Source organism: Onychostruthus taczanowskii, unplaced genomic scaffold (assembly GCF_017590055.1).
Source record: "Onychostruthus taczanowskii isolate IOZ18803 unplaced genomic scaffold, ASM1759005v1 scaffold24, whole genome shotgun sequence".
Lineage (NCBI taxonomy): Eukaryota > Metazoa > Chordata > Aves > Passeriformes > Passeridae > Onychostruthus > Onychostruthus taczanowskii.
The window spans coordinates 1,183,436-1,208,012 of record NW_024499684.1 but is presented as its reverse complement, the minus strand read 5'-3'; the positions used below and the strand labels follow the sequence as shown (position 1 = coordinate 1,208,012).

The 24,577-nt window shown below is 46.9% G+C and overlaps 2 protein-coding genes across 3 annotated transcripts in view; one reads left to right on the top strand and one right to left on the bottom strand.

Annotated features, from left to right (window-relative positions):
• Positions 1 to 1,007: 1,007 nt before the first annotated feature.
• VEPH1 (ventricular zone expressed PH domain containing 1) overlaps positions 1,008 to 24,577 on the top strand; it is a 51,043-nt gene continuing 27,473 nt past the window's right edge. For both annotated transcript variants that reach the window (XM_041405950.1, XM_041405949.1), the window contains exons 1-6: positions 1,008 to 1,145; positions 2,270 to 2,485; positions 4,815 to 4,989; positions 18,514 to 18,680; positions 19,725 to 19,934; positions 23,642 to 23,862. In XM_041405950.1, coding sequence (XP_041261884.1) covers positions 1,008 to 1,145; positions 2,270 to 2,485; positions 4,815 to 4,989; positions 18,514 to 18,680; positions 19,725 to 19,934; positions 23,642 to 23,862 — 1,127 coding nt within the window. The remainder of the gene's footprint in view (positions 1,146 to 2,269; positions 2,486 to 4,814; positions 4,990 to 18,513; positions 18,681 to 19,724; positions 19,935 to 23,641; positions 23,863 to 24,577) is intronic.
• On the bottom strand, positions 8,841 to 13,714 carry PTX3 (pentraxin 3). The gene is made up of 3 exons (XM_041405951.1): positions 13,567 to 13,714; positions 12,566 to 13,087; positions 8,841 to 9,454 (listed from the first exon to the last, which is right to left on the bottom strand). The coding sequence occupies exons 1-3, from the start codon at positions 13,712 to 13,714 to the stop codon at positions 8,841 to 8,843; spliced, it is 1,284 nt and encodes a 427-aa protein (XP_041261885.1).

Here is a 24,577-nt window from a genome sequence, read left to right as displayed (position 1 = left end):
GGCAAGGCTTTGGGCAGCCTGGGCTAGTGGGAGATGGCCCTGCCCATGGCAGGGGGGCTGGGACTGGATGGGCTTTAAGGTCCTTCCCAACTCATTCATGTTCCTTGATTCTATTATTATATTTTACTCTTTTCTTTTTCCCCTGAAAAAAGAGAATAAAATAGAGATTAAGGGTACTCCATATCTCAAATAATTATAAGTGATGTGTCTTGTGGCTTTGTCAACTCCAGAGAAGAATCCAGAGGAATTGACACTCAGAGTGAATCCAGGAGGGACCTAAGCAGAGTTATTTTGGGACTCAAGTGCAGGATGCTTCCCAAAGTGTGAGCCTGGCTCAGCCTCTGCTCCATTCCTGAGCCAAGGAGAAGAGCAGAGTTTCATCTCAGCCAAGGCTTTGTTTTACAGGAGTTTAAAAGACCCTAGGGATCATTTTGGCAACAAAAGTGACAGTTTGTTCTAAACAAAGCTCGCTATCTTCTCAATCTTGCTAGTAATGTTTTTCTGAGTCAAGACACAACAATCCAGGAAACAAAGGAAGAGGCTTCACCCTCCTCCTCCTCCTGGAGCTCTGCTCCTGACCAGGGAAAGGGGTTTGGAACCTTCAGCAGCTGCTCGAGGGACCAGCCTGCTCAGGAAACATGCATGGAAATGAAGAAAACCTTGGGTTCTGTTATTAGGTATTTTTTAATCTAATTTTAAGCTACTTAGTGTTTGACGGTGAAAATATACACAGTTCATGAATGTGCTTGAGGATGTCTCTGGCTCAGGAGTTCTGTGTGACACTTTCACACACATTTAAAAATCTTTGCTAAACTGGAATATGTCAAACAATGCATTTGTTAATGTTTTGTTTTGTTTTGTTTTCTTTAAGACTGGGGCCAAGGAGGCCTTGAAATACAGCCCAGATTTATCCTTCCTATGAACCTGACTGCTCCTGGCCGGGCCCGTTCCCGTTTTGTGCCCAGCTGAGTGCCCATGGTGCCTGCAGAGGGCGGCTGAGCAGGGCCATGCATCACCTCTTCGGGCTGGTTTTGGCACAGAAGGACCTGTCCCGGGCAGGGGATCTCTTCTCCCTGGAGGATGCTGAGATCGAAGGAAGCCTCTCTGAAGCTCTTGAACAGATCAGAATTATTAGTTCAGCTGCAGTGAGTGAAACATTGTCCTTAATAAAATTTTTAATGGGATTATATTGTATTAATAAGGGGGGGGTATATAAACAATCTAAATTTCTGATAAGACTTGAAGAGCAAATATTTTAAATATTTTTATAAAATATTTATATTTTATGTATATATATTTATATTTTTATATTTTATATATTTTAAATAGTTAAAAATATTTTAAAATATTTTAAATAGTTAAAAATATTTTAAAATATTTTAAATAGTTAAAAATATTTTAAAATATTTTAAATAGTTAAAAATATTTTAAAATATTTTAAATAGTTAAAAATATTTTAAAATATTTTAAATAGTTAAAAATATTTTAAAATATTTTAAATAGTTAAAAATATTTTAAAATATTTTAAATAGTTAAAAATATTTTAAAATATTTTAAATAGTTAAAAATATTTTAAAATATTTTAAATAGTTAAAAATATTTTAAAATATTTTAAATAGTTAAAAATATTTTAAAATATTTTAAATAGTTAAAAATATTTTAAAATATTTTAAATAGTTAAAAATATTTTAAAATATTTTAAATAGTTAAAAATATTTTAAAATATTTTAAATAGTTAAAAATATTTTAAAATATTTTAAATAGTTAAAAATATTTTAAAATATTTTAAATAGTTAAAAATATTTTAAAATATTTTAAATAGTTAAAAATATTTTAAAATATTTTAAATAGTTAAAAATATTTTAAAATATTTTAAATAGTTAAAAATATTTTAAAATATTTTAAATAGTTAAAAATATTTTAAAATATTTTAAATATTTAAAAATATTTTAAAATATTTTAAATATTTAAATCTGATGACAAAATCCAGTTCCCACCAGCTTCAAAGATATTTCTAGTTCATCTTTATAATAATTTTTATTAAATTGTTATTTAAAGCATATTAAAGATTATATGCAATTACAGGGGTCCATACCTTCCCAGTAATGAGAATTAAGACCTGTGGGATAACAAATTCCAGAGTTCTATCATGCTGACCATTTGTTGTAAAGGTGGACATGGAAAAAAGGACTCAGGAATGCTACAAAAACTGAACTGGGTGGGGTCCTGGCAGAGCAGTTCGGTGGCAGATGTGTTTTGCTTGCCCCAGGACTACCAGACCAACGACAACGACCAGGCCGTGGTGGAGATCTGCATCACCCGCATCACCACGGCCATCAGGGAGACTGCCTCCATCGAGAGGCACGGCAAGGCCCTGGTGGCTCTCTGGGAGTCCTGTCTGGAGCACAACCTGACACCCTCTGGCAAGGACGAGGATGCCCCACATGCCAAAATTGCGTCTGACATCATGAGCTGTATCCTGCAGGTAGAGCTGGGCTGAGAGCAGCAGTGCTGTGTTCTCCTTGCCAGTTGTTGTTGTTTTTAAAATGCTTTGGTAGCTCTCTTTTTGGGTGCTTGTGAGTGGTTTATGTTTAAAACTCAGAGCTGGGGGGATTGCACCGTTCTGATTCCTCCTCTCCTGAAATCATTGAGGTAGCTCACAGAATCATGGAATGGTTTGGGTTGGAAGGACCTCAAAGCCCATCCAGTGCCACCCCTGCCGTGGCAGGGACACCTCCCACTGTCCCAGGTGTTCCAGCCCTGTCCAGCCTGGCCTGGGGCACTGCCAGGGATGGGGCAGCCACAGCTGAGTTACAAATGTCCAGCCTGGCCTGGGGCACTGCCAGGGATCCAGGGGCAGCCACAGCTGAGTTACAAATGCACATTTGCTGCTCCCTAAAACAGAGCTTTTATTGGTAAGTTCATTTGCATTAAAACAAAGAGGTATAAACGGAGGTTTTCCAGCAGATGTGGGGGACAGTTGGAACAATAATGAATATCTGCCAGCTGGGCTGGATCTCAGGCAGGTCTCTGTTGATATCAGCAGCAGGGAGGTCCCCAAGGTTTGCAAACATCACTGTATCACTTTATTGAAATCTGCTCTTCATTGTCACCTCCACATCTTCTGAGTGTGCCTTCCTGCCCTGATGTTTATCATGGAACAGATGAAACCTTTCTCCTTCCCTCTGAATTCAAACCTTTTCTTAACTAAGGATTTTATCTTTATTGTAAGGGGTGGGGGGAAAAAAAGGATTGTTCTTTAGAATTTTCTTAGATCTTTTAAATCCTAGTCAGAGAGCCAAGCCTTATCTTCCCATTCTTTGTGTGGAGTAGCAGAGCAATAACTTGGAGCAGCATTTGGCTCCTGCTCCGTGGTGTCTCAGCCAAACATAACAAGGCATTATGTTGATTTAAACATGCTGCTGCAGAAAGCTTCATTTATTTGGAGGGCTTTTCTCATTAAAGATGCAGCTTTTGGTCATATGGCAGCTGCCAAAATGATCTGTCTTGACACCAAGGGGTGGCTGCAGCCCCTTCTTCCTCAGGGGTCTCTGGGAGGGAGTGTCCACTGCTTGGCAAGTCTCTGCTGCAAGGGAGAATCCTCAGAGCTGCTCAAACTCTGTGGAATAATAGATTTGGGGTTTCTCAGTCTAAATTTATTCTACTCAGAGCTGCTCCAGAATGAAAGTCCAGAAAGTCTGCTCTGCCTTCCTTCGCAGTGTTCTGTTGCTGCCTCGAACATCTGGGTTCCAGGTTTGCCTGGGATTTCAGCTGCTAATTAGACATAATCACACTGCAGGATTATTTTCAGAAACAGGGATGTGCTCCAGTTTCAAAGATCTGAGTGTTGAGGAGAGCACAGCACTGGTTAAGGAGGCTCCAGGGGGAATGTGGGTGCTCAGTGACACACAAATCTGTCCTGCTGCTGTGGGAATTCATCAGGCAATGGATGTGTGTGCTTTGTCTACACAATTTTCTGTATAAGTAATAGCAGAAAACCTTTCCTGACCTTGATTCCAAACCCCAGTGTACACTCAGGGACCCTGAGACTTCAGAAGCTTGGAGCCATTTTAGGAAGAGGAGTTTGCACTCCTGAAGGATCTCAGTGTTCAGAGGAATTGGCTGGAGGTGCCCAGAGCAGCTGTGGCTGCCCCTGGATCCCTGGCAGTGCCCAAGGCCAGGCTGGACACTGGGGCTGGGAGCACTTGGGACAGTGGGAGGTGTCCCTGCCATGGCAGGGGTGGAACTGGGCGAGTTTTAAGGGACCTTTCCAATCCAAATCATTCTGGGATTCTGTGAGTTTAAGTAAAAAAATGAAATCTTAATGATTACAGAATAATTAATGATCAATACTAGAGCTATTACACTGTGAGCAAGTGTCCAGTGTAGTACCAGGGAAAGGCTGCTCCAAGGTGTTTCCTGTGCTTTGGGATGTTGGATACAGCCTCTGTCTTCCCAGGGAGCACCAAACTCCAAATCTCTCATTAGAAATGGTAGCATGTAGCTAGTGCACTTCATATCTTCTGTATTTTATTTATATTGATTTTTATTTATGCACCACACATTTTGTTAGTGCCCCGCTGCTTCCTCTAGCAGAAGACAAAAATAGGACTGTTCTTAACATTTCCTGCTGCAGTAGTTTTAAATTTCTGTATTTGCTCTTTCTTTGACTCCTGCCTTCAGTGGTGGTACCAAAACATTACTTTCTTGACAATTTTTTTTCTCTTTTCCCCTGGTTGCTTTGACTTCGGTTTCACTACTCTGCCCAGCACAAGGCTTTTATATAAATCTTTTTTTCCCCCCCATTTTTGCAGAATTACAACCGGCCTCCAGTGATGGCCTTGGCTGTGCCAGTGGCAGTGAAATTCCTGCAGAGGGGCAATAAGGAGCTGTGCAGGAACATGTCCAGTTACCTGTCCTTGGCTGCCATTGCCAAGGCTGAGCTGCTGGCTGAGCACACAGAAACCATCGTCAGGAGTGTCCTGCAAGGTAGGCCCAGCCCAGAGCTGGGGTTTAATCCAGGTGTGTGACCAGATCAGGCTGTGCTAGGCATGTACAGAACCATGATCTTACAGAATCAATCAATCATTAGGGGTGGGAAAGACTCCAGGATCCATTCAACCGTTGAACAATATGAGCTGTGTAAAGCAGACCTATGGAAATATCTATAAATGTGATCAAATGTATTAATCACACTCTAACAGCAGGCTTTCTCAAGGAATATGTGAATTTACTGCACCTCTGGAGGTTTTGGTATGGATTGGCTGACCCACAGGGCAGGAAATACATCTGAACTCGTTAATATTCCCTGCTAATGGACTCCAAATTATCAGCCCTGATATGAGGCACCAGCCATGGAGCTCTTATCCTCTTAGTGTCACTGGCAAGGCTCCAAAAGAGAAATGGGGATGAAATTAATCCCATTCTGTGGTGGAATAGTCAGATGGAAGATATAAAAGCTTTGTAGTGGTTCTTTCATTTTGCCTACGTTATTAGCTTTATATAGAACAATGTTGCTAATCTCTTTACATTTTATTTTTTTGTGGTTTAAAAAGCCAAAAATATTCATTCCTCTATAAAAGGAACTCCAAGTGAATTGGAGTAATAAAGTTCACAGTGTTTGTTGCAACACAGTGCTACTGCAGTGCTAAAATCAGTGTTCTCCTTCGAGTAGGGGAAATAGCAGTAAGTAGCCATAACTAATTATTAAAATAACATTGTTATGAAGATGTTAAGCCCTCAAAATAAACATGTGCATCCTGTATTTATTAATTTATAAATTAATATATAAATTTAGTCTTTTAAGACTTACTAATGTGCTAATGTTGTGTTGCCTCTTGTAAATGTTGGGTATTGACAGAAAGAAATAGTGAGCATATTCATGGTTTTGGGAAAAGTGATGCACAGCCACAATGGAAGGTTTCAGCATGGCTGAGTTGTGTATTTATGCTCTTCCACCAGCAGATGTTGCTGTGGATATCAGGTTTGGGAATTCCAGCCTGGAAGGGGCTGCTCAGAACAGGCAAAATGATTTGTTTTGCGTAGTTTTAATTACACTGCACATAATTGGCGTTTGAGGCTGGGTTTGCAGCAGGCTGGGAGCTGAGAGCTGCCCTGAGAGCGTTTGCTGAAGGGAGCAGGAGGCAAAGCTGCTGAGGATGGATTTCCAAGGCAGTTTTTGGAGACAAAGCCGTGTTGTGGGACTGCACAGACGGGGCTCAGCCTCGTGGCACCAGGCTGAGCAAACTTTGGCCCCTTGCCTGCAAATGCTGGAGAGGAACTGGAGTTTTTCGTTACTTTGGGCAACTCTTTGGCTGCACAAGCAGGTTCTTATCTCATTAGCTAAAAAAGAGCTCTTTAGGAAGGGTTTGACTGCTCTGGCCCAGTGAGCGTGGGCTCTGAGCTGTGTGCTGACACCGTCCGTCAGCACCGGGGTCACACGGATTTATTCCCACTTATTCCCGAGGGACAGCAGCAGCTCTGCCCTGTAATCTGAGAGTCCTATGGCTGCTCCCCCTTCCAGGGCAGCTCAGGCATCCTGTGGTGCTGGGCTGTGCCTCAGCCTCGCTCCTTCATCTGTGTTGGCAGTGCAGGATTGCAGAGGCTTTTTCATAACTGCAGCCCAAATTCCCCAAAATGCTACTTCCTCCAAACTGCTGACAAAGGAAAGCGTAGCTGAGCGAGGAAGGAAGGAGAGAAGTGTGCTGGAGGAGGTGGGTTGTGGTGCTGGGCTGTGGGAGAGCTTTGCTGGTGCTGGGGGTGATGAAGGAAGAGCAGAGCACTCTGGAAAAGGGAAGTTTTCCAGCTGAGTCAGTGAGGATGGAAGGCCTGGCTTAGCCTCTGGTCCCCTGCCAAACCTGAGCTGAGACAGGAGAAGGACCCCTCCAAGACAAAGCATTTCAGGTATGAGCTGCAGTAAGAGGAGCAGCCAGGAAGGATTTCAGGAGATCTTTTTGAGGATTTTCCTTTTCCTGCTGCATTTCAGGGACATTTGTTTTCACTTAATGGAGGGCACTGAACAGAGGGAGGATTTGAGAGTGGTTTTGCCCTTGCACAATGGTGGGACCCTGAGTGTTTCTGTAACACTGAAGATCTGGGTTTTGGCTGCCAAAGATGAACAGAGGTAATGTTTCATTGTTCTCTAGCTAAGGTTATTTGCAGATATTACTTAGTGAGGGATTTTTGTCAAGTTTATTGCCAAGCATTTATAATGTAGATACATTTTTATTGCAGGGTAACAGGAGAAATCCCAGCAAACAGAGCAATTCTTTTCCCTTAAATAAGCAGTGCTGCCAAAACTTTGGAGCAGTGCGTACAACTTTAGGTATGAAGCACAGCCCTCTTGAATGGCACAGGAAAGTGAAATTTGCCTTTTTTTACTACTTTTGTATCAGGGCAGCAGGAATCTGTCATGGTCAGGAGGAAGTGTAGCAGCAACATGTCAAGAAATTTGTCAAAGTCTGTTCTTAGAATATCTGAGAGAATGAGAGAGACAGGGAAACATGGGGATAGAGAAGAAGGATGGGCTGCTTCCAGGGGAAATAGGAATTGCTTGAATAAGACATTCCTCATGATAACTTCTTCAGAGACTTCAACAGGTAGCAAGCAATGGTTCTTGTTGTAAATGGTTACATACCCAGTGTGTAGGGTATTCATCATTCTCTGCTTGTGCTCTGTTTTCTACCCAAAAATCCTCAGCAGTTCCTTGGCTCTCTGCAGCTGCTGCTGTGCTCTGTATCCAGCCCTAGGCTTTAGGGGATTTGGGATAAGTTTGTGTGAGAGAGAAGAGAATCACTGGCACTGAGCAGCAATTCTATCTTGTACAAACCCCCTGAGGACAGCAAACAAGTCCAAGTGTACCTTAGAACCTGGCCCCAGAGGGCCAGGATTGTGCATGGGGTCCCTGCTCCTGTGAGATGTTGCTACTGATGTTTTCTCTATCAGCACCTAAAACTGCATGATTCAAAATGTGGAAAAAGCCCCACTTGGGACTTGGTTCAGAATTTTGGTTTATGAGAAGAGTAGAGAGTTTTAGTCTAGTAAAGTATCTTTATTTACAAAACAACTTTACAAAAATAATTTCAATAAAATTATCACAAAGTCAATGTACAATATAATACAGCTGCATTTCTTCCCAATGTCATATCAGATTATGATGGGGAATATTATTTTTATATCAATCCGTGGCATAAATAATGCTTTAAACAAGGAACTACTTTCTTAGAGTCTACACATTACTACCAATGATTAATAGACAACACATTTCTTGATTTGGGTGGTTCCTCTGTAAAATTCACATTAACACTATAGAACCCAAGGACTGGAGGGAGTCTGGAACGGTTTGGGTTGGAATGGACCTTAAAGCTCATGCAGTCCCACCCCCTGCCATGGGGAGGGACACTTTTCACTGTCCCAGGTGCTCCAAGCCCCAGTGTCCAGCCTGGCCTTGGGCACTGCCAGGGATCCAGGGGCAGCCACAGCTGCTCTGTTTTGCAGAGCCAGGTCAGATTTTCCTCAGCAGGGATGTTGGGAGCTCCATTTGGCTCCTGAATGTCCGTGGTGACCCTCACTTTATACATCAGAGAACCCTGCACTGGAGAGACAGAGCTGCCTGACACAGGAGCAGCTTTCCCAGCGCCACGCCTTGGTGTGCGGCTGTGTTTTCAGGGTTTCTCCAGGACAGCAGGCAGACATTGATCCCATCTCCACAGTGCCTCTTTCTGTGAACTTGCAGGGCTGATGTTCCTTGGGAATTCCAGAGGCAGGGGCTCCTGCAGCTCTGGCTGTTTCAGTATTGTTGTTCAGCTCTGTGCAATCCATTCCCGTGCAGCCCCCAGGCTTTAGGACACGTACTGGGCCCCTCCGTAGGGCAGCACCTCCGTGACCCCCCAGCCCACCACGTTGCCCCGGGTGCCACAGGTGTCCCCCGTGCTCTGAGCTGTCACCTCGGCGGGGCTGAGCACTCGGTCCCACAGGTTAAAGCCAGTCAGCTTCCCCGAGAAGGCCAGAGCTTCATCAAACCCCCCTCCCACGCAGCAGCCGTTCTTCTCCTGGCCCAGCTGCAGGATGCCCCCGTCAGGAATGGTGTGAGCCCCAGCCACGTCCCAGGCGCTGGCTGCCAGCTCCCCCTGTGCCCACAGGGATGCAGATCCGTTCTCCGAGCTCCAGGAGCCGCACAGGTGGAGCCACTTGCCAGGAACAACCACATTTGTGGCAGCCAGCTTGTGCTGGGCGCCGCCCACAGCGAGCACGGCCGCGGCGCGGCTCAGGTACAGCTGGATTTCGTAGGGGTTAAACTTGGTTCCGTAGGAGAAGACGATGGTTTTGTCCAAGGCCTCGGTCACCTTGAGCCAGATGCAGGCAGTGAAGGAGCTCAGGGTCATTCCAGAGGTTGGGTGGACGCTCCCAAAGATCTTCCTCGAGCGCATGGGGAACAGAATTGCGGTTTCACAGCCTGGAAAAGTTTAGGAGATTGTCAGGTAAATAAGAACTGGTTTTTTTGTATGAACACAGCTGGGACCTTTGACATTGACACAGCAAGACCTCTGTGATCACCAAGTTGTGGCTGCCCCATCCCTGGCAGTGTCCAAGGCCAGGCTGGACACTGAGGCTTGGAGCAGCCTGGAACAGGGAAAGGCGTCCCTGCCCATGGCAGGTGGGATTGCAACAAGATGATCTTTAGAAATCCCTTCATCCCACATCATTCCATGATTCTGTGAACTGCCAGCCAAGCACCACCGTGTTCACCACTCAACCAGGCCCTCAAGTGCCACATCCACCCATTTTGAGCTCTTCTAGGGATGGGGACTCCATCACTCCTCCGGCAGCCTGTCCCAGTACCTGATCCGGTGCTCACTTCCAGGCTTCCCAAAGGGAGCTGAGAGCTCAGCTCATCCAGTGGGATGCAGGAACCTACCCCAGGATGATTGGAAGGAGCTGCCAGAGCTGGTGTGGGAATTGCTGGACACTCTAGCAAGGGATAATCTGGCTGCAGGAATCTCTGGGCTCTTCCCTGCCTGCACAGGGGGCACTGTACAGTCCTGGGACATCCAAAGGGTTAATGCAGCCTCTCTGCCTTGCTGCTTCCTTTGGGAAGCTGGGCTTCCCACTCTGAATGGAGCACCACCTCCTGGGAGAAGGGACTCTGTCAGCCCCTGGAATTGGGTAATTCTACCAGGTAATTGAGTAACCCTCCCTTGGCGCCACTGAAGTTATGTTCTATCCTCTAAGTGTGCTGTGGAGTAGTGAAAATACCAACGTTGTGCAGAGGGAAGGGGTCAGGGATCCCATCAAACAGCAGCTTTGGCATTCCCAGGAGAGGGGGGAGGCTGTGCCTGGAGAAGGGAACTGCTGGGAGGCTGTGCCATGAATAATGGGCATGAGGAGCTGCTGAGAAGCAGAAAATGTTGGCAGGAACATGCTGAGATGGGTTGCTTCCTTAATTTACACTACTCCCTTTCCTGGCCCTGCCTTTAGGGTTTTTTGGTCAGGAGCTTTCATGGGCACTGGTTAAACAGGAGAAATTATGAGACAAGTGATACTTTTTAACCAGCTCTTCTCTCATGTCCAATTAATCCAAGTGTTGATAATAGAAATTAGATTAGTTAAAACCACTAACAGAAATTTATGCAACTTGGGAAAGCAACTGGAGATCAGTAAAGCCAAGACATTTCTGGTGGTTTCTGTGCTGTTCCCTGGTTGCACCTAAGTTAATATCCAAGGTGACAGGAGGGAACAAGCAGCCCCTTCTCCAATTAAGCTGCTTCATTTCCTGTTTAAAGAAGCTGGAGGATCCGAAATGTCTAAAACGTGTGTGGAAATTTCTGCTTCAGGGAATGAAGGACTCTTTGTGCCCTCCAGGACTGAGCTGCTGTGGTATTTCATGGGCTGCTTCCCTCCAGCTTTGAACAGATTTTACATCTCCCATTGACCCTTTTGAGGAGGGGCAGGGTCAGTGAGCAACTGCTGGGGATTCTCCTTAAAATGCTACTTAAGAGCACTATTGTGAAAAGGCTTTTAATTAGCAAGCTTTCAGGCTCTATTATCAAAGCCTAAACAAAATTAAAACCAGCCTCAGTGAAGAACAAAAAAGTGTGATTAGAAAATCGCTCGAGAGTATGGCTGGCAGTAAGTCAAGATGTGAGAAATTAAAGTCAGTTGCTAAAAATTCCCTTGGAAAAAAAAACAAAAACAGGGAGATACTCTGGAAGTACTTAAAATGTAGCCTTTAAATTTACAAGTATGGTTGTTTTATGTAAAATCATGTGGGAACCAGTGGAAATAAACTCAATTTCCACTGACGATCCTCACTGCAGATCGAGTTTGTTGCTCTCACCTAGAGCAGAGTAGCTGCTGAGGCTGGCTGGGGTGCAGGGAGATAAGGAATGAGATCATGCTCTCTGCGAGGTTTTATTTGGGGAAAAGAGGAATATGCTCAAAGACCTCCTCCCAAAGCACAAAGATTTCTGAGGTGCTGTGTTAAAGCAATGAAAACAATTTACTTCTAAAGCCGAGTCTGCCCTGCGTGAAGGGATGGGCTCAGGTTAGGCTGTAAAGGCTTTGATGTGAACAATGGTGTGGCTTTTGTTGCCTTTGCTGCAGCAATTACTGCTCCTCTCTGATCCCTGGGGTGAGAGTTCTCTCTGGAGATGCTGCACCCCCTCCTTCCTACGCACCCACCCTGCGGGGCTGGATTTTGGGGGGGTTTAGGTGACAATAACTTATATTTGTAGAAAACAAGCCATTAACCAGCAGTTAGAAGGCTGGCAGTGACAGCTCGCTGGTGGGCAGGGTGATTTCAGTGGTTTATCTTGCACATGGTGATTCTGCACCCACGTTGAAACAAATGAGGGGCTGCTCTGCCACACCCAAGCTGCTGCTGCTTTTTTGGGTGTCTCCTTGCCCTGCACACAAAAGCTGAGTTGGGATTTGAGGTATGAGCCCACCTTTCTACAACCACCAGTGCCAATGCTTTGGAAAAGGAAAAATCCCCCAAACAACAGCAGCACGGGTCACTGATTTCTCTGTGCCAGTGAGAATATTCAGGGCAGACTATTCCCACTGGCATGCAGGGAATGTGCCCTCCCTGCCCTGGAAGTGTGCTTGGCTGGCTGACAGCACCATGTCCAGCTCTTGGACACTGGAGCTGGTGAGGAGATCTTCATGGAGGAAGAGGAAGGAGTGGGAACATGCAGGAGAGCTCTGTGACTGCTGCAAACTCACAGGAGTCACCAGCTGGGAAGGCAAGAGGTGAGACAACATAATCTGGATGTCTAAAATACATGTACTGCTCTCTGACAATGGCTTTGATCTGGGAGAGCCTGGAGGAGGTGGGATCCTGGCTGGCTCTGCCCTGCACGAGGACTTTGATGAAACCTATCTTTGATCCCATGTTTGAAAAGCTCAGTGCCTCTTTTTCCACCAGTTTGGGGTTGCCCCCTTCACACACAACCTGTTCAAAGCTGCCCTGCTGCTCCCGGGGCTGCTTTGGAGCCCTTGCAGAAGGAGGTGCCCAGGAGGGGGTTTGTGGATCCCCGGTAGTTTGGAGCTCTCAGGCTGGCCTTACCTGCTGGCAGCAGGTGCTGAGCTGCCCATTGCTGTGACGCCCTCAGCTCAGCCCGGGTCTGCTGCAGCTCCTTCCACAGCGAGCTCAGGATGAGGCTGTCCCCTCTGCTGGCATCCAGTTTGTGCTGCTGCAGAGCAGTTTCCTGTGCCTGCTCCTCGGCCCTGCGGCGCCAGGCGCTCTCCAGCCAGCCCAGCCTCACCGACACGTTGTGGCTCAGCTGCAGGACGTGCTCCAGAACCTTCCCTTGCTCCGACTCCTGCAGCCTCCTGGCCTCCTCAGCCTGGTCCCTGCTCCTCACCAGCACCTGCTCCACCTGGGACACCACGTGGGAGGTGACAGTGGCGAAGGTGCCCGCCAGGGTGGTGGCCAGCTGGCTCAGCTCTGCCTTCAGGGTCTGCAGCTCCAGCCTGGGGAGTTCATCCAGAGCCTGCAGCATCATGTTCTCCTTCATCTGCGAGTTCTCCAGCATGATGAACAGCTTGTCCCACTTGCTGTGCTCCCGCTGGCAGTCACACGAAACAGCTGGAAGGGAAGGTACAGATGTTACTGTTCCTTTGTACTGAGTTTTACACGGCAGTGTTTGATAAAACCTGGCTCTGTGCAAGGCTCGTGTCCTCCAGACTGTCACAGAATCGTGGGCTCAGACTGGTTTGGACTGTAAGGGACCTTACAAACAATCTGGTTGCAACCCCCTGCCGTGCTGGGGCCAGTGCCTTTCCCTCTGTATCAGGACAGAACCGTGCAGGGGTGTGATTACAGAGATCCTAAACCCCTGGGGCAGCAGCAGCCTTTTGCAGGAAAACTGAGAAATCAAGAGCCTAAAGCACAGTCCCAGGCACCCCATCCAAGGGCTTTACCATTACTGCCCATAACAATCCACCGCTACGAGCAAGAGCTTCTCCCTCTGGAAAAAGTAAATTATGTTTGCAGTAGTAACTCTTCTAAGAGCTAGGCAGCACCAAAGGCAGTTCTGCACTTAAATTCAGTTTAAGTTTACTCACCTTCCTCAGTCGCAGGGGCTGGACCTTCGATTTCATTATCCAGGTTCACGTACATGAGCTCGTAGTCATCGTCTTCATCCACCACAGAGCCAGAAGCCCTGAAAACACAGAGCAGCGTGAGCAGGGAGAGGAGCTCTCGGGGCAGCATTCTCCGGGCTGCTTCCTGACGGTCCTTGGGCTGTGAGGAGCTGTGCGGGGCTGCGGGGCTGCAGCAGAGCCGGAGCTGGCTGCAGCAGAGCCGGGGCTGTGCGGGGCTGCAGCAGAGCCGGGGCTGCAGCAGAGCCGCGATGAGCTCTGCGAGCGCCGAGCCCGAATGAATGAGCGGCCGCGCTGTGAGCGCAGCGCTGCCGGCTCTGCCTTTTGGCCGGCAGGCGAGGGAAGGGAAGGGAAGGGGGCGGGCAGCTTGCTCAATCCCAGCCCTCCAGGTTTGCCTGGGCGATGCTCTGAGTGGCCAAGGGGAGAGCTGTGCTTGCCCCCGGGCGGATTGGGACGTGCGGCAGCGCCCGGGGATGGGTGGGAGCGCTCGGGCTGCGCGGGCTGGGTTGGGTTGTTTTGTGTCGTTTGTGGAAAAGAAAGCGTTCCCTGCAAGTTCAGTTTGTGGTCGGTGTGTGCCAGGGCTCGGGAGGGGATTGGTAGGAAAATAAACATACCTGGAGTTGGTTTGGATACACGTGTCTGGTTCAGCTAAATAGAGCTTTTTTGGAGGGTTAGGCGCTGCTGTATAATAAATTCTGTTATATACCAACAGTTTATTGCTTTAAGCAATAAAGGAGAGCTCTTAAGGGGTTCTAACAGCTTGTTAGGGTCCTGCTTTTCCAGCCCTAATTAGCACTTACACCACCATTACCCCGTGGATAAACTGTTAGTCTCGTATCCTGTTTTGGGAACTGTAAATCTGCAGCTGCACAATCAGAGTTGTGTCTGTTACCTTTGAAAATGCAAAACAAGGTGCTTTTGGATGAAACATTAATTTAGTCCAAGTCTTCTTGGTATTAATCTGGTTTAAATTCTGCAATCTTTTTGGTTCAACAGGCCATTAATCATGCCAGAGATGCTTTGCTTAGGTGAGATTAGGGGTGATCTAATACAAATTGTGTATTGGCAATGAAATATCCAGAGAATAGCAAAAAAACCCTCCTGTAATTACATCTGACTTGGAATCTAGTTCCCTTTCCGTTTGTCTCTCTGGTTTTGCTTATACAAACCTGCACTACCTGTGCCTTGGATATTGGAGAGGAATTCCTCCCTGGGAGGGTGGTGGGGACAAGGTGGGGATGGGGGCACAGGTTGGACTGATTCTGGAGGTCCTTTCCAACCTAAATGGTTCCGTGACTTTCCAGTAGGTATGTGCCAAACCTGAGTCATCCTGGGTGGAAAATTAGTCCTGGTGCTTGAGTTTTGTCTTTGGAAGCTCCCTCTGGAGTGAAAATCCATCTGCCCCTGGGACACTTGTTCTTCCCGAGCTCTCTGTGCTCCTGGGATGGGCAGAACTGGAGCTCGGGGCAGCCTTTTCCAGGAGTGGGTGCAGGGCTGGCACCACCCCACCACGCCCCTGGGGTCCCTCCCTGCCTCCTGTGCAGCCGTGGAGTGTCCCCAGCTGTAGGACTCTGTGTGCTGGGGTTGTGTCATTCCCAGCGTGTGGTCTGCTTGGGAAGGGTGAGGAAATCTAATCTGGAAAGTATTGGGGGGTCAGGGTGGCAGGGAAGGAAGAGGGAAGGAAGGCATTTAGGGAATTGAGTGGGATGTTTTTTCCATTCTCACACAACAAACATTTTCAGGCTCTTAGTTTAGATTGAGGCAGATGTAGCAAGAATGGGAACAAATGAATTATTCAGAATTCCCAATATCACCTCTGGCTGCCTGAGCTCTGGGAATCAGGGGGCTGGGGAGCTGGGTGTGCATCAATCCCCTCAGAGCCCTTAAAGATGGGACAAACAAACAGCTCTGAGTATCCTTTGCTACCTCAAACATGAAAAGACCAGAAAATGGCCAACTGGGTTGTGCCTGCTGACCTTTCTTGAGGTCTCTGAAGAACAGACCCAAACTGGGATATCTGGGATTATTTACACGTGTGCACACAGGTTCTTCACTTAAAAGCAATTCCATGTCAGTGAGGTCACTTCAATCTCACTGCAGAGGGAGGGGATTGCTCTGATTGCCTTTGCTTTCCATTTATCTTGGTTAGGGAATATCAGCCCAGCAGTGTTTGCTGCAGGAAGCTGCCCAAAGCTGCGCTAGCACAAAGTATTTTTTGTTAGAGAAGTTTGGTGGCTGCAGTCCATCATCTGTGATTGCATCACTCCTCTGATACACCCCGCACTCCAAATGCTCCTTTGCCAGACTAAATAATCAGTCTTCCCTTCCAGATCCCTTCCTACCTCTGACATCCCAGCTTAGGCAATAGCATGGCTCAGGTTGGTGTCTTTCCTTGCTTAAAGCTGTTATTTTTGTTACTGCCTCTTGGATTCCTTCCCATCACACTTCTATAGCTGGGAGGAAATTTGCCTGTCCAGGAATACGGGAATTTCATCTTTTGCAATCGTTGTTGAAATTTGACTGGAGTTTAAGGGCTCTGCTCCACATTGGCAGAAAACTCCCAGTGCAAACTAAGCAATGGCAAGTGCAAAGAAAGGACTTAGTGCTGGAAGCACGATGTCATCCAGAGAGAAAAGAATTTTTGGTGTATTCAGTACAAAATGTTTCCATTTCGAACTATGACATGAGTCTAGGAAAGTTCCAGTGAATCCATCCTCATGCTGGGTTGGGAAGGAGCCACAGGGGTCCTCCAGTCCAACCCCTGGCCCAGATTCCCCAACAATCCCACCCTGGGCATCCCTGGCAGCACTGTCCAAACTCTCCTGGCAGCTTTGGGGCTGTGCCCTTCCCTGGGGAGCCTGGGCAGTGCTCAGCACCCTCTGGGGAAGAACCTTTCCCAATCTCCAGCTTCTCCCTCTGGGGGAATTGGAGCTTGGCATCAATCCCATGGAATATTAGTGGTGACATTTTTATCCAGATCCACTGAGAACCATCTTCCGTCGGGAAGAGCCCAGGGAACGTGGTTAGAAAATGGCCAGAGTGGAGCAGTTTGTTCATCTTTTCAGGCTGATTCATCAGCAAATCTCTTTCCTTTGCCCCTGGCCCTTGTGACCGTGTAGAACAGAACAAGATAAATGTGCTGTGTCCGTGGGGTGGGAGTGGGGTCTGGCCTGGCCTTTGGCACTGCTGGGGCTGCATGGGGGGCTCGGAGCAGCCTCCAGGAAGCAGCCAGGGATTCTCCAAGCAGGACAAGGTGCAGAAGTGTGGCTGGCTGGAGTGGAGAGCCACTCAGGGAGACCCTCAGGGATCATTACAAGCTGTTGGGCTCAGAGCTGTCTGAACCTGCCCTGAGTTATGTGCTCGCTTCTTGGCTCAGGGGGAGGTTGTGAGACCCAGCCGTGTCCTGGGGTGCATTTTCTGTATCTGGCAAGAGCCCCACGTGCTCCAGTCTGAACCCAAATATCCTTTTCCTACCATCCATGAAGAGATCTGCTTATCTTCCAAAGTTATCCGGCTCAGATGAAAATGGGAGGAAAAGCAGCAGGCCAGAGAGCTGATTCCTCTTGGAAACCAAATCCAAAGAGGCCGTGAGGACTTCCAAGGGTTTACAAAAAGGAGCCATACTAGGTTGCAATAGGCAGATGTTTTCCATATGTTGCTCAAGTGAAACTTAAATCCATTGAGGCAGGCATGTACTGCGATGTGAAGTTATATATTTTGGTATGAGCCTGGACTTCAAATTGAATTATGCACAGACATCTTAAGAAAATGTGTGAGAGAGGGTTTAGCATATCTCTGTCTGTCTGCAGTTGGCTCTCTCTGGCTCCATTCTATTCCTGGAAATGGCATCCTTAACTATTTCTGTTCAAATACATGTTTAGCTCTCTGTTCACCAACTATTCCTTCCATATGATGCTTATTTAATTTGAAAATCTGAATCTCAGCAAAGGAGAATTGCAGTTTGTCTTTTGTTGTTTTTGTTGTTTGTAATTTCTCTCCTTCTTTCTTCTCTTGTTTCTTTGTTAATTGAAATCACACTTAGTTTGGCCTAGGACTCAACAGAGCATCATCCAAAACTGAAAGCTCATTAAGCAGCATTCTTATGACATTCAGAAATAAAATTATAATTAATATGAATTAGTGGGGTTTTTTGGGTTTGGTTTTTTTTTTTTTTTTTAACATAGTGTTGTTATGCCTGCAATTCATTCAGAAATAAAATTATAATTAATATGAATTAGTGGGGTTTTTTTTACATAGTGTTGTTATGCCTGCAATGATTTGCTCTATTTTTGATAATTTATTTGGTTTCTTGGCCCAATATATAATTTTCTACAGTTTTATGCCTCCCTGGTTTTGTACTGATGATCCTTCCAGGCCAGGTTGGAGCACCCTGCTGGAAGGTGCCCAGGGGAGGGGTGGAAGGAGATGAGATTTAACATCTCCCCAACCCAAATAATTCTGTGATTGTTGACCTGCTCTCTCCAGAGCGTGCTGGTGCTGTGGGGCTCTGCCCAGTGCTGGGCACTGACTGACAGCTGGTCCCTGCCTGTCTCTGGGTTTTAAAAGGCAGGTGTCTGCTAAGGAAGGCAGGAACCTTCTGTGAAATAGAAAATGTAAACCCCCCTCCTTCCAAATTATTATTTTGAAATGAAGGGGCTCTGAGGTAAAGCTATGGGAATAAGAATAACAATTCTTTATTTGGGAAATTAAAAATACAAAAGTAAAAAAAAAGAAAACAAACCAGAGTCAGACTATGCTCCGACAGATCTGGAGGGAGGATTGGCTGTGGGAGAGAGAAAGAAACCAGCCCAGTGAACAGCAGATACGTGCCCCAGCTGTGACAGAGGGCAGTAGAATCCACACCCCAGCCACACGTTTCAGCCTCAGACGCTGTCCCTGCTGTGTCCCCAGGGAACTCCATGCTGCTGCGGGTGCTGCCCGCGCTCTACGAGAAGCAGCCGCGGCCGATCCACGCCCGCCTGCGGGAGCTGGTGGCACCCATGGCCCAGCTGGACCCGCCCGAGCAGCTCCACCTCCTCAGGCTCCTGCACACCGTGGCCAGGAAGAGAGAACTGGGGGTAAAACATCTCCCTGCCCCTCCTTTTGGGGGGTTTGTGTCTCACAGGCTTGGTGAGGGAGGAATCGCACCATGCAGGGCAGTGCCTTCCTGTGCTGATTCCCTGTCAATTCTCTAATTCCAGCCCAAGTTCTCCACCTAGTCACAATAAGAACATAGCAAAGACTCTGCTAGGCCAAAATGTCTGGGTCGAACCATTTGCCTCCAATGTTTTTGGCTCTTCCTCTGTCAGCTGAGTGTGAATTCCCTTAGCTGTGTTTCTGTCAGTGTACACGAACTGTGTTAAAATCCATGTCAAGGACAATTAAAATGATTTAGGAACTGATGGGTACTGATAATTCCCCCCAAAACAAGAACAGAAGAAGGGGTTGTTTTATACCCGTGCCTGTGTCTGCATGTCTTTTCTACAGCTGCAGCAGTTTCCCTGAATCCAAGGTGCATTAGTGTGCCTGTGTACCCTGAATTAATCCCACAGTACACAACTGCATCCTGTTTGGCAGATGGCTCTAAGGACTACATCCTCAGTCTCCCAAAAATTGTGTTGTTACAAGAAATGACAGCTTACCTACAGCACATTTATGCAGTGAGGGTCTTGCCCCCTGTTTTTTCCCTCTATTCCAGCTCCTGACCTTGTCACATTTAGTTTCTGGTGAAACTGAAAAATTTCTGCAAGTACTTTAATTTACTGTATTATTGAGGAAGGCTGAGTCTTGCGTTGTTTTAATCAATAAAATATAGACTGGCCTGGAGCAGGGAAAATATTTAGTAAAGGTGGTTTTTGGTATTTTTTTTAAATGGGCATTTCCTTACTTATTTATGCATAACTGCCATATTTTAAAGCAGAGCTTACCCTTACTCCATATGTTCAGTTGAACTTGGATTGACCTCAGTGATAGCTCTATGCAAAGGTCACCAAGGGTGGAAAACTTCTATTAACTCAGAGTCTGGTGGCTTATTTTTATCACTCTGGTGGTTGTATCTCCTCTGGTTATATGTGTTCACAATTCAAAACAGAGATCCAATTTGTTTCTGATTTTTTTAACAGGTGCTGAGAGAGTGTTTGCCATTTTTATTTGAACACCTGAGGGACCCCAACCACAGCGAGGTGATTCTAAACATCCTTCTGGAAATATCCAGCTATGAACCTGCAGCCTTGGCCCCGTTCCTTCCCACGCTGAGGGAAATTGGAGAGAGTTTTCCCAGTTTGATTGGGCAGACAGCAAAGATCTTCGGAGCTGTTGGACATCTCGATGAGGTAGGGTGGGAAACAAGAGGACTTGCTTGCGTTTGGGGTTGGGGTTGCTTTTATTCTTGTGTAAAGTAATGTGTCCACATATTTCTTACCTAGTAACCTGACTGCCCTGCCATGGAATCATGGAATGCTTTGGGTTGGGAGGGACCTTAAAGATGATCTTATTCCAGTCCTTTCCCCTTTGGCAATTAATTTGGGTGTATATTGGCTGGGCCTGTGTCTGCGCAGCACAGGAAGACACCATCCTCGCTGTTTCTACTGATCTGGAGCTTTATATTCATGTAAAATTAAATTTATCTCAGAAGAATCAAAACCAGATTTGATTTGGCTTCATAAATCTTATTTCTGTTGTATGGAAAGAGGAGCCAAAATCCCATTGAGGCCTGGGAGCCAAATGAAGTTTTTTGTTCTCTCCTTGTTTACTTCCATCCCCCAGCAAGTTTTACTTTTACAAGATCTGCAGGTGACCACATTTAATTCTGTGTTTACTATTTGAGTGTCAGCATTTTCTAGAAAGTTTATGGTTGCTAACCAGCCAATCCTCAGCTGGGCCCAGCTGGGCTCAGAACTGAAGGATTTCATTTGGATTCTGTGTTTTGGGGTATTGAACCAGCTCTCCCCATCTGGGTGTCTCTGAGGCTCCATTTCCGCTGAGTTCTGCTACTTCAAAGAGGCTGAATTTATTTATTTTGCCTTTTGTTGCTGTGATTGTTTTATACCAAACCAAGAATAAGCAAGGAACCAACTGGCCCTGTTGGATTCCATGTAGTGCTGGAAATTACACACTAAAGTTTACAAAGACATGATTCAAAGAATATTTTCCCCTTGTATTTTTAACCTGTTGGTTTATGTGGCTACACCAATCTACTGAGTGGAGCACAAACAGCCTGGACTGCATAATTAATGTTCAGTCTCCCTGGAATAAATGTTGAGAAAGCTCTCACCATGTCCCATGCCATGAGTCTGATTTTTTGGGAAGCTGCTGACTCAGCAGCATCCCAGCCCGTGGGGAGGACACATTTGTCATTTGTTTGCTCTATTTGTCACTGACATCCAGGGACCCTGTGCTCCAGACTCAAAAACAGGGATAAAGACAACACACAGAGGGTGGCAGAGGTGAATGTTCCACCAGGAGAGCAACAGCTCCTCTCTTGTTTTACTCTCTAAAAAGTTAGGAAGTGAATTATGGAAGCTTTTGGAATGACAGAGTGGTTTGGGTTGGAAGGGATCTTGAAGCTCATGTCATTCCCCTGCCACGGGCAGGGACATTTCCACCACCCCAGGTTGCTCCAAACCCTGTCTAAGCTGGTCTTACAAAAAGAATCACCTCGCCTAAGAGGAGAAGGAAATGCCTCCATGGCTGATTGAGAAGAGGTGAGCTCATGGAATCATAGAATCTGCCAGGATGGAAAAGACCTCCAGGACCATCGAGTCCAACCACCAACCCATGTGTGCCTCTGATGGTCTCATCTCACAGCCCCTGTGTCAGGGCCCTCCCAAACCCTCCCTCACCCCTTGTCCCCCTGTCCCCTGTCCTGACACGAGCCGTGCTGTGGATTTTCTGTCACTTCTCAGACAGGAATCAGTGTCCCCTGCCCAGCCAAGCAAAACAAGCGGGCAAGGAGACATCAATGGCAGTGCTGGAACTTTATTTGTTGATGTTTTATTTCACTTCAAGGTTTGCCTGGGGAAAAGAGGTGGCAAGGATTGAGGCTTGGCCCTCAGTGGTCGAGATTGTGCATCTAAGCAGCAAATCCTTGCTGGCTCCTAGAAAAAGTCTCTTGTGCTTCCAGAGACCCCGGGAGAGAGGAGAACTCTGGAACTGAAAGGTTGCCCCTTGTTTGCACACACCACTTCTGCTGGTGTCAGCAACACTCTTGGGGAGCAAGCTGAAGCCAGAACTTGTCCCTTAACCATAAACTTGTGCAAATGAAAAACCATCTTGGGGCTCAGGGCAGTCGGACACTTTATTTTTTTCCCCTGTTTTGAACCACCTGGGAGTTGGAGTTATTTCTGAAAGCCTTGTGATCTTTTTGTAGTCTCCTGAACCTGTTTTTAAGAAAAAAGCACAGTTTGCCACACACCTCATTGTTTGTGCTTTAGCTCCTCACCTTCTGGCAGATGTAATGTCATAAAATGCAAGGGCTGCTTACGAGAAAATACACGAATACATCAAACAGGCATTGCTGAAATAACAAGGGGTTATGTGCATCCAAATAGGGTTTGTGAAACATTTTGGATAAGAACTGTGGCAGGGATAAGGGCTGCTTTCATGTTGAGCTATTTTGCTGTAATTTTGTTTTGTATAACAGTTACATATTATATTACTCAGGCGAGTTTATTGTTCTTTTACCTCACTCCAGGCGAGTAGCAGCATTTCAGCATGGCTGGAGGCTCTCCAGCTGGATCAAAGTGACAGCAAAATGGTCAAAACTGCTCCTCCATTTAGTCTGCTGCACAGTTTGTTTAGAAAACAAAAATGTGTTTTAAATGTTAATTGAGCCTCTGTTTATCTCTTTGAGGAAGGATCGGCTTTCAAATAAATGAGTAACTGTGCACCAAAAAGTCAACCTCGTTCAAGCCATTGAGGAAAAACCTTGGTCACATCAGCCCAGCCCAGGGTGTAGCTGGAGCTTTCCCCCATATGGCTGAAGGGGTGCAATTTGTCTGATCCACTCTTCCCATTTATCTCTGTCATGGCACAACGCAGCAGAGCTGCTTCTCCTTGAATTACGTTGGTTTGCTCTTCCAAAAAAGTCTCACCCGTGATGCAGGGCCATGTCCTGCCAAAGTCTCCGGGTATTTTTATAGCCCAGGTGGGTCTGGAATCAACCTTTCAGCAGATTTTGCTCTCTGGTTATGAGGTCCCAGAAGAGAGGAGGAAATGGGGCTGGGACCCTGCAGAGCCCAGAGCACGTGCGTGGCACATGAGCTCCCTGCTGGCCCTTGGGAAGAAGAAAGCTCTTTGGTTTTTGCCTTTGTTTGTGTTTCAGCACAGGCTGAAATCCAAACATCTCCCAGTTTCTCCATCAATCTGCTGAGGACCAAGTGGGCTTCCCTGAGTAAAAGGATTCCCCAGTGAAGGATCCGAGGGGAGTTCCTGAGTTAATTGCTGCTTTTTCCACTGCTTTTCCCACGTGGGTGTTTTTAGGACTGTGGAACCCAATCTAATTAGGAGAACTCTAACAGAGGAGCCCTGAACTGGAGATGCTCAGATCCAGGCTGGAGGTGTTGATGGGGCTTGGAGCAACCTGTGGAATGTGGAAGGTGTCCCTGACCATGGCAGGGGTGGGACTGGGTGGTCTCTAAGGTCCCTTCCAAACCATTCTCTGGTTTTATGAAGTAGCTGAGCCAGACTCATCAGAGGTGAAAGGGCAGCTTGGTGCTGCTGGGGCCCTTATCACTCAGCCAGGCTGATCTACCAACCCAGAAGGATGTAGGGCCCTTAAAGAGCCTTCAGGGATCTGGCTCTAGGTCTGAGGAGGAGACAAGATGTCCTGAGTTAGGCTGGGTTAGGTAACACCAAGAGGAACAAAAGTCATTTCAGTGAAACCACAAATAAACTGTGTTTGAGGCAGCTGCCTGTGTCATGGTGGGGCAGCCACTCTTCCCCAGGGACGGTGACTCAGTCCCAGCACACAAAGCCCCTGACAGCAGCAAACAAAGAATTCCTGTGTTCAGCCCTGCTTTTATCTCCCCACACTGCCCAGGAGCGAGCCAGAACCTCCCTGCTGTATCTGGTGAACCAGCTGGCCAACATGGAGCACTCCTTTCACCACCTCCTGCTGCTGGAGATCAAGAGCCTCACCGACACCTTCTCGAGCATCCTGGGCGCCCAGAGCAGGGACATTTATCGCATGAGCAACAGCTTCTCTGCCATCGCCAAGCTGCTGGCGCGGCAGCTCGGCACCGACGGCGCGGCGCCCGCCAGGTACTGCTGCTCTGACACAGCCCTGCTCGTGCCTGCAGGGTTGGATTTCATGGTTTCCAGATTCTGTACTGCCTTAGTGTGTGACTCTGAACTCCGTGTAAAGTGTTAGCTTTACAGCTCAGGCACAGAGAGCAAACCTCTTCCAGCCCCAGAACCAAGGACCCCGCTGCAGCTTCAGCCCAGCAGTGCAAACAGCAGGGAATGGAGGGGAGCAGCCTGGGTGGGGGGGATTGCAGAGCCTGGGGCTGGAATTGGACAGAGAACCCAACGTGGAAATGGACCAAAACTTATAAAAGGGTCAAAACTCCTGACTTGGAGTCCACGCTGGGTCCATCCTGGGCAGAGCCATGGCCAGGCTCTTGTGCTGCCCAAGTTCCTTTGAAGGCCTTTTAATAAATCCCTGCTTTATTCCTTTAACTCTGTCTAGCCTCTGTTCTAGGTAGCCTCTTTAGGCATCACTGTGAAGCACCAAAATTCCCATTAAATATACTCCCATTGCCATGAAGAAAGCCATGCCCCAGATAAGTAGATTTAAGCAAGCCAAAAAAGCCTTGGTTAAAAATAAATCAGTGAAGTCAGGCCTCACAATTATCAGTGAGTTTATTCTAGAAAATGCCCACTGAGGGTGATGAGTACAATGGCTGGCGTAGCTCCCTGATGAAGATTTGACCAAACAAAAGTCTGAAAAGAATTTCTGAAGCATCCACAGCGAGAT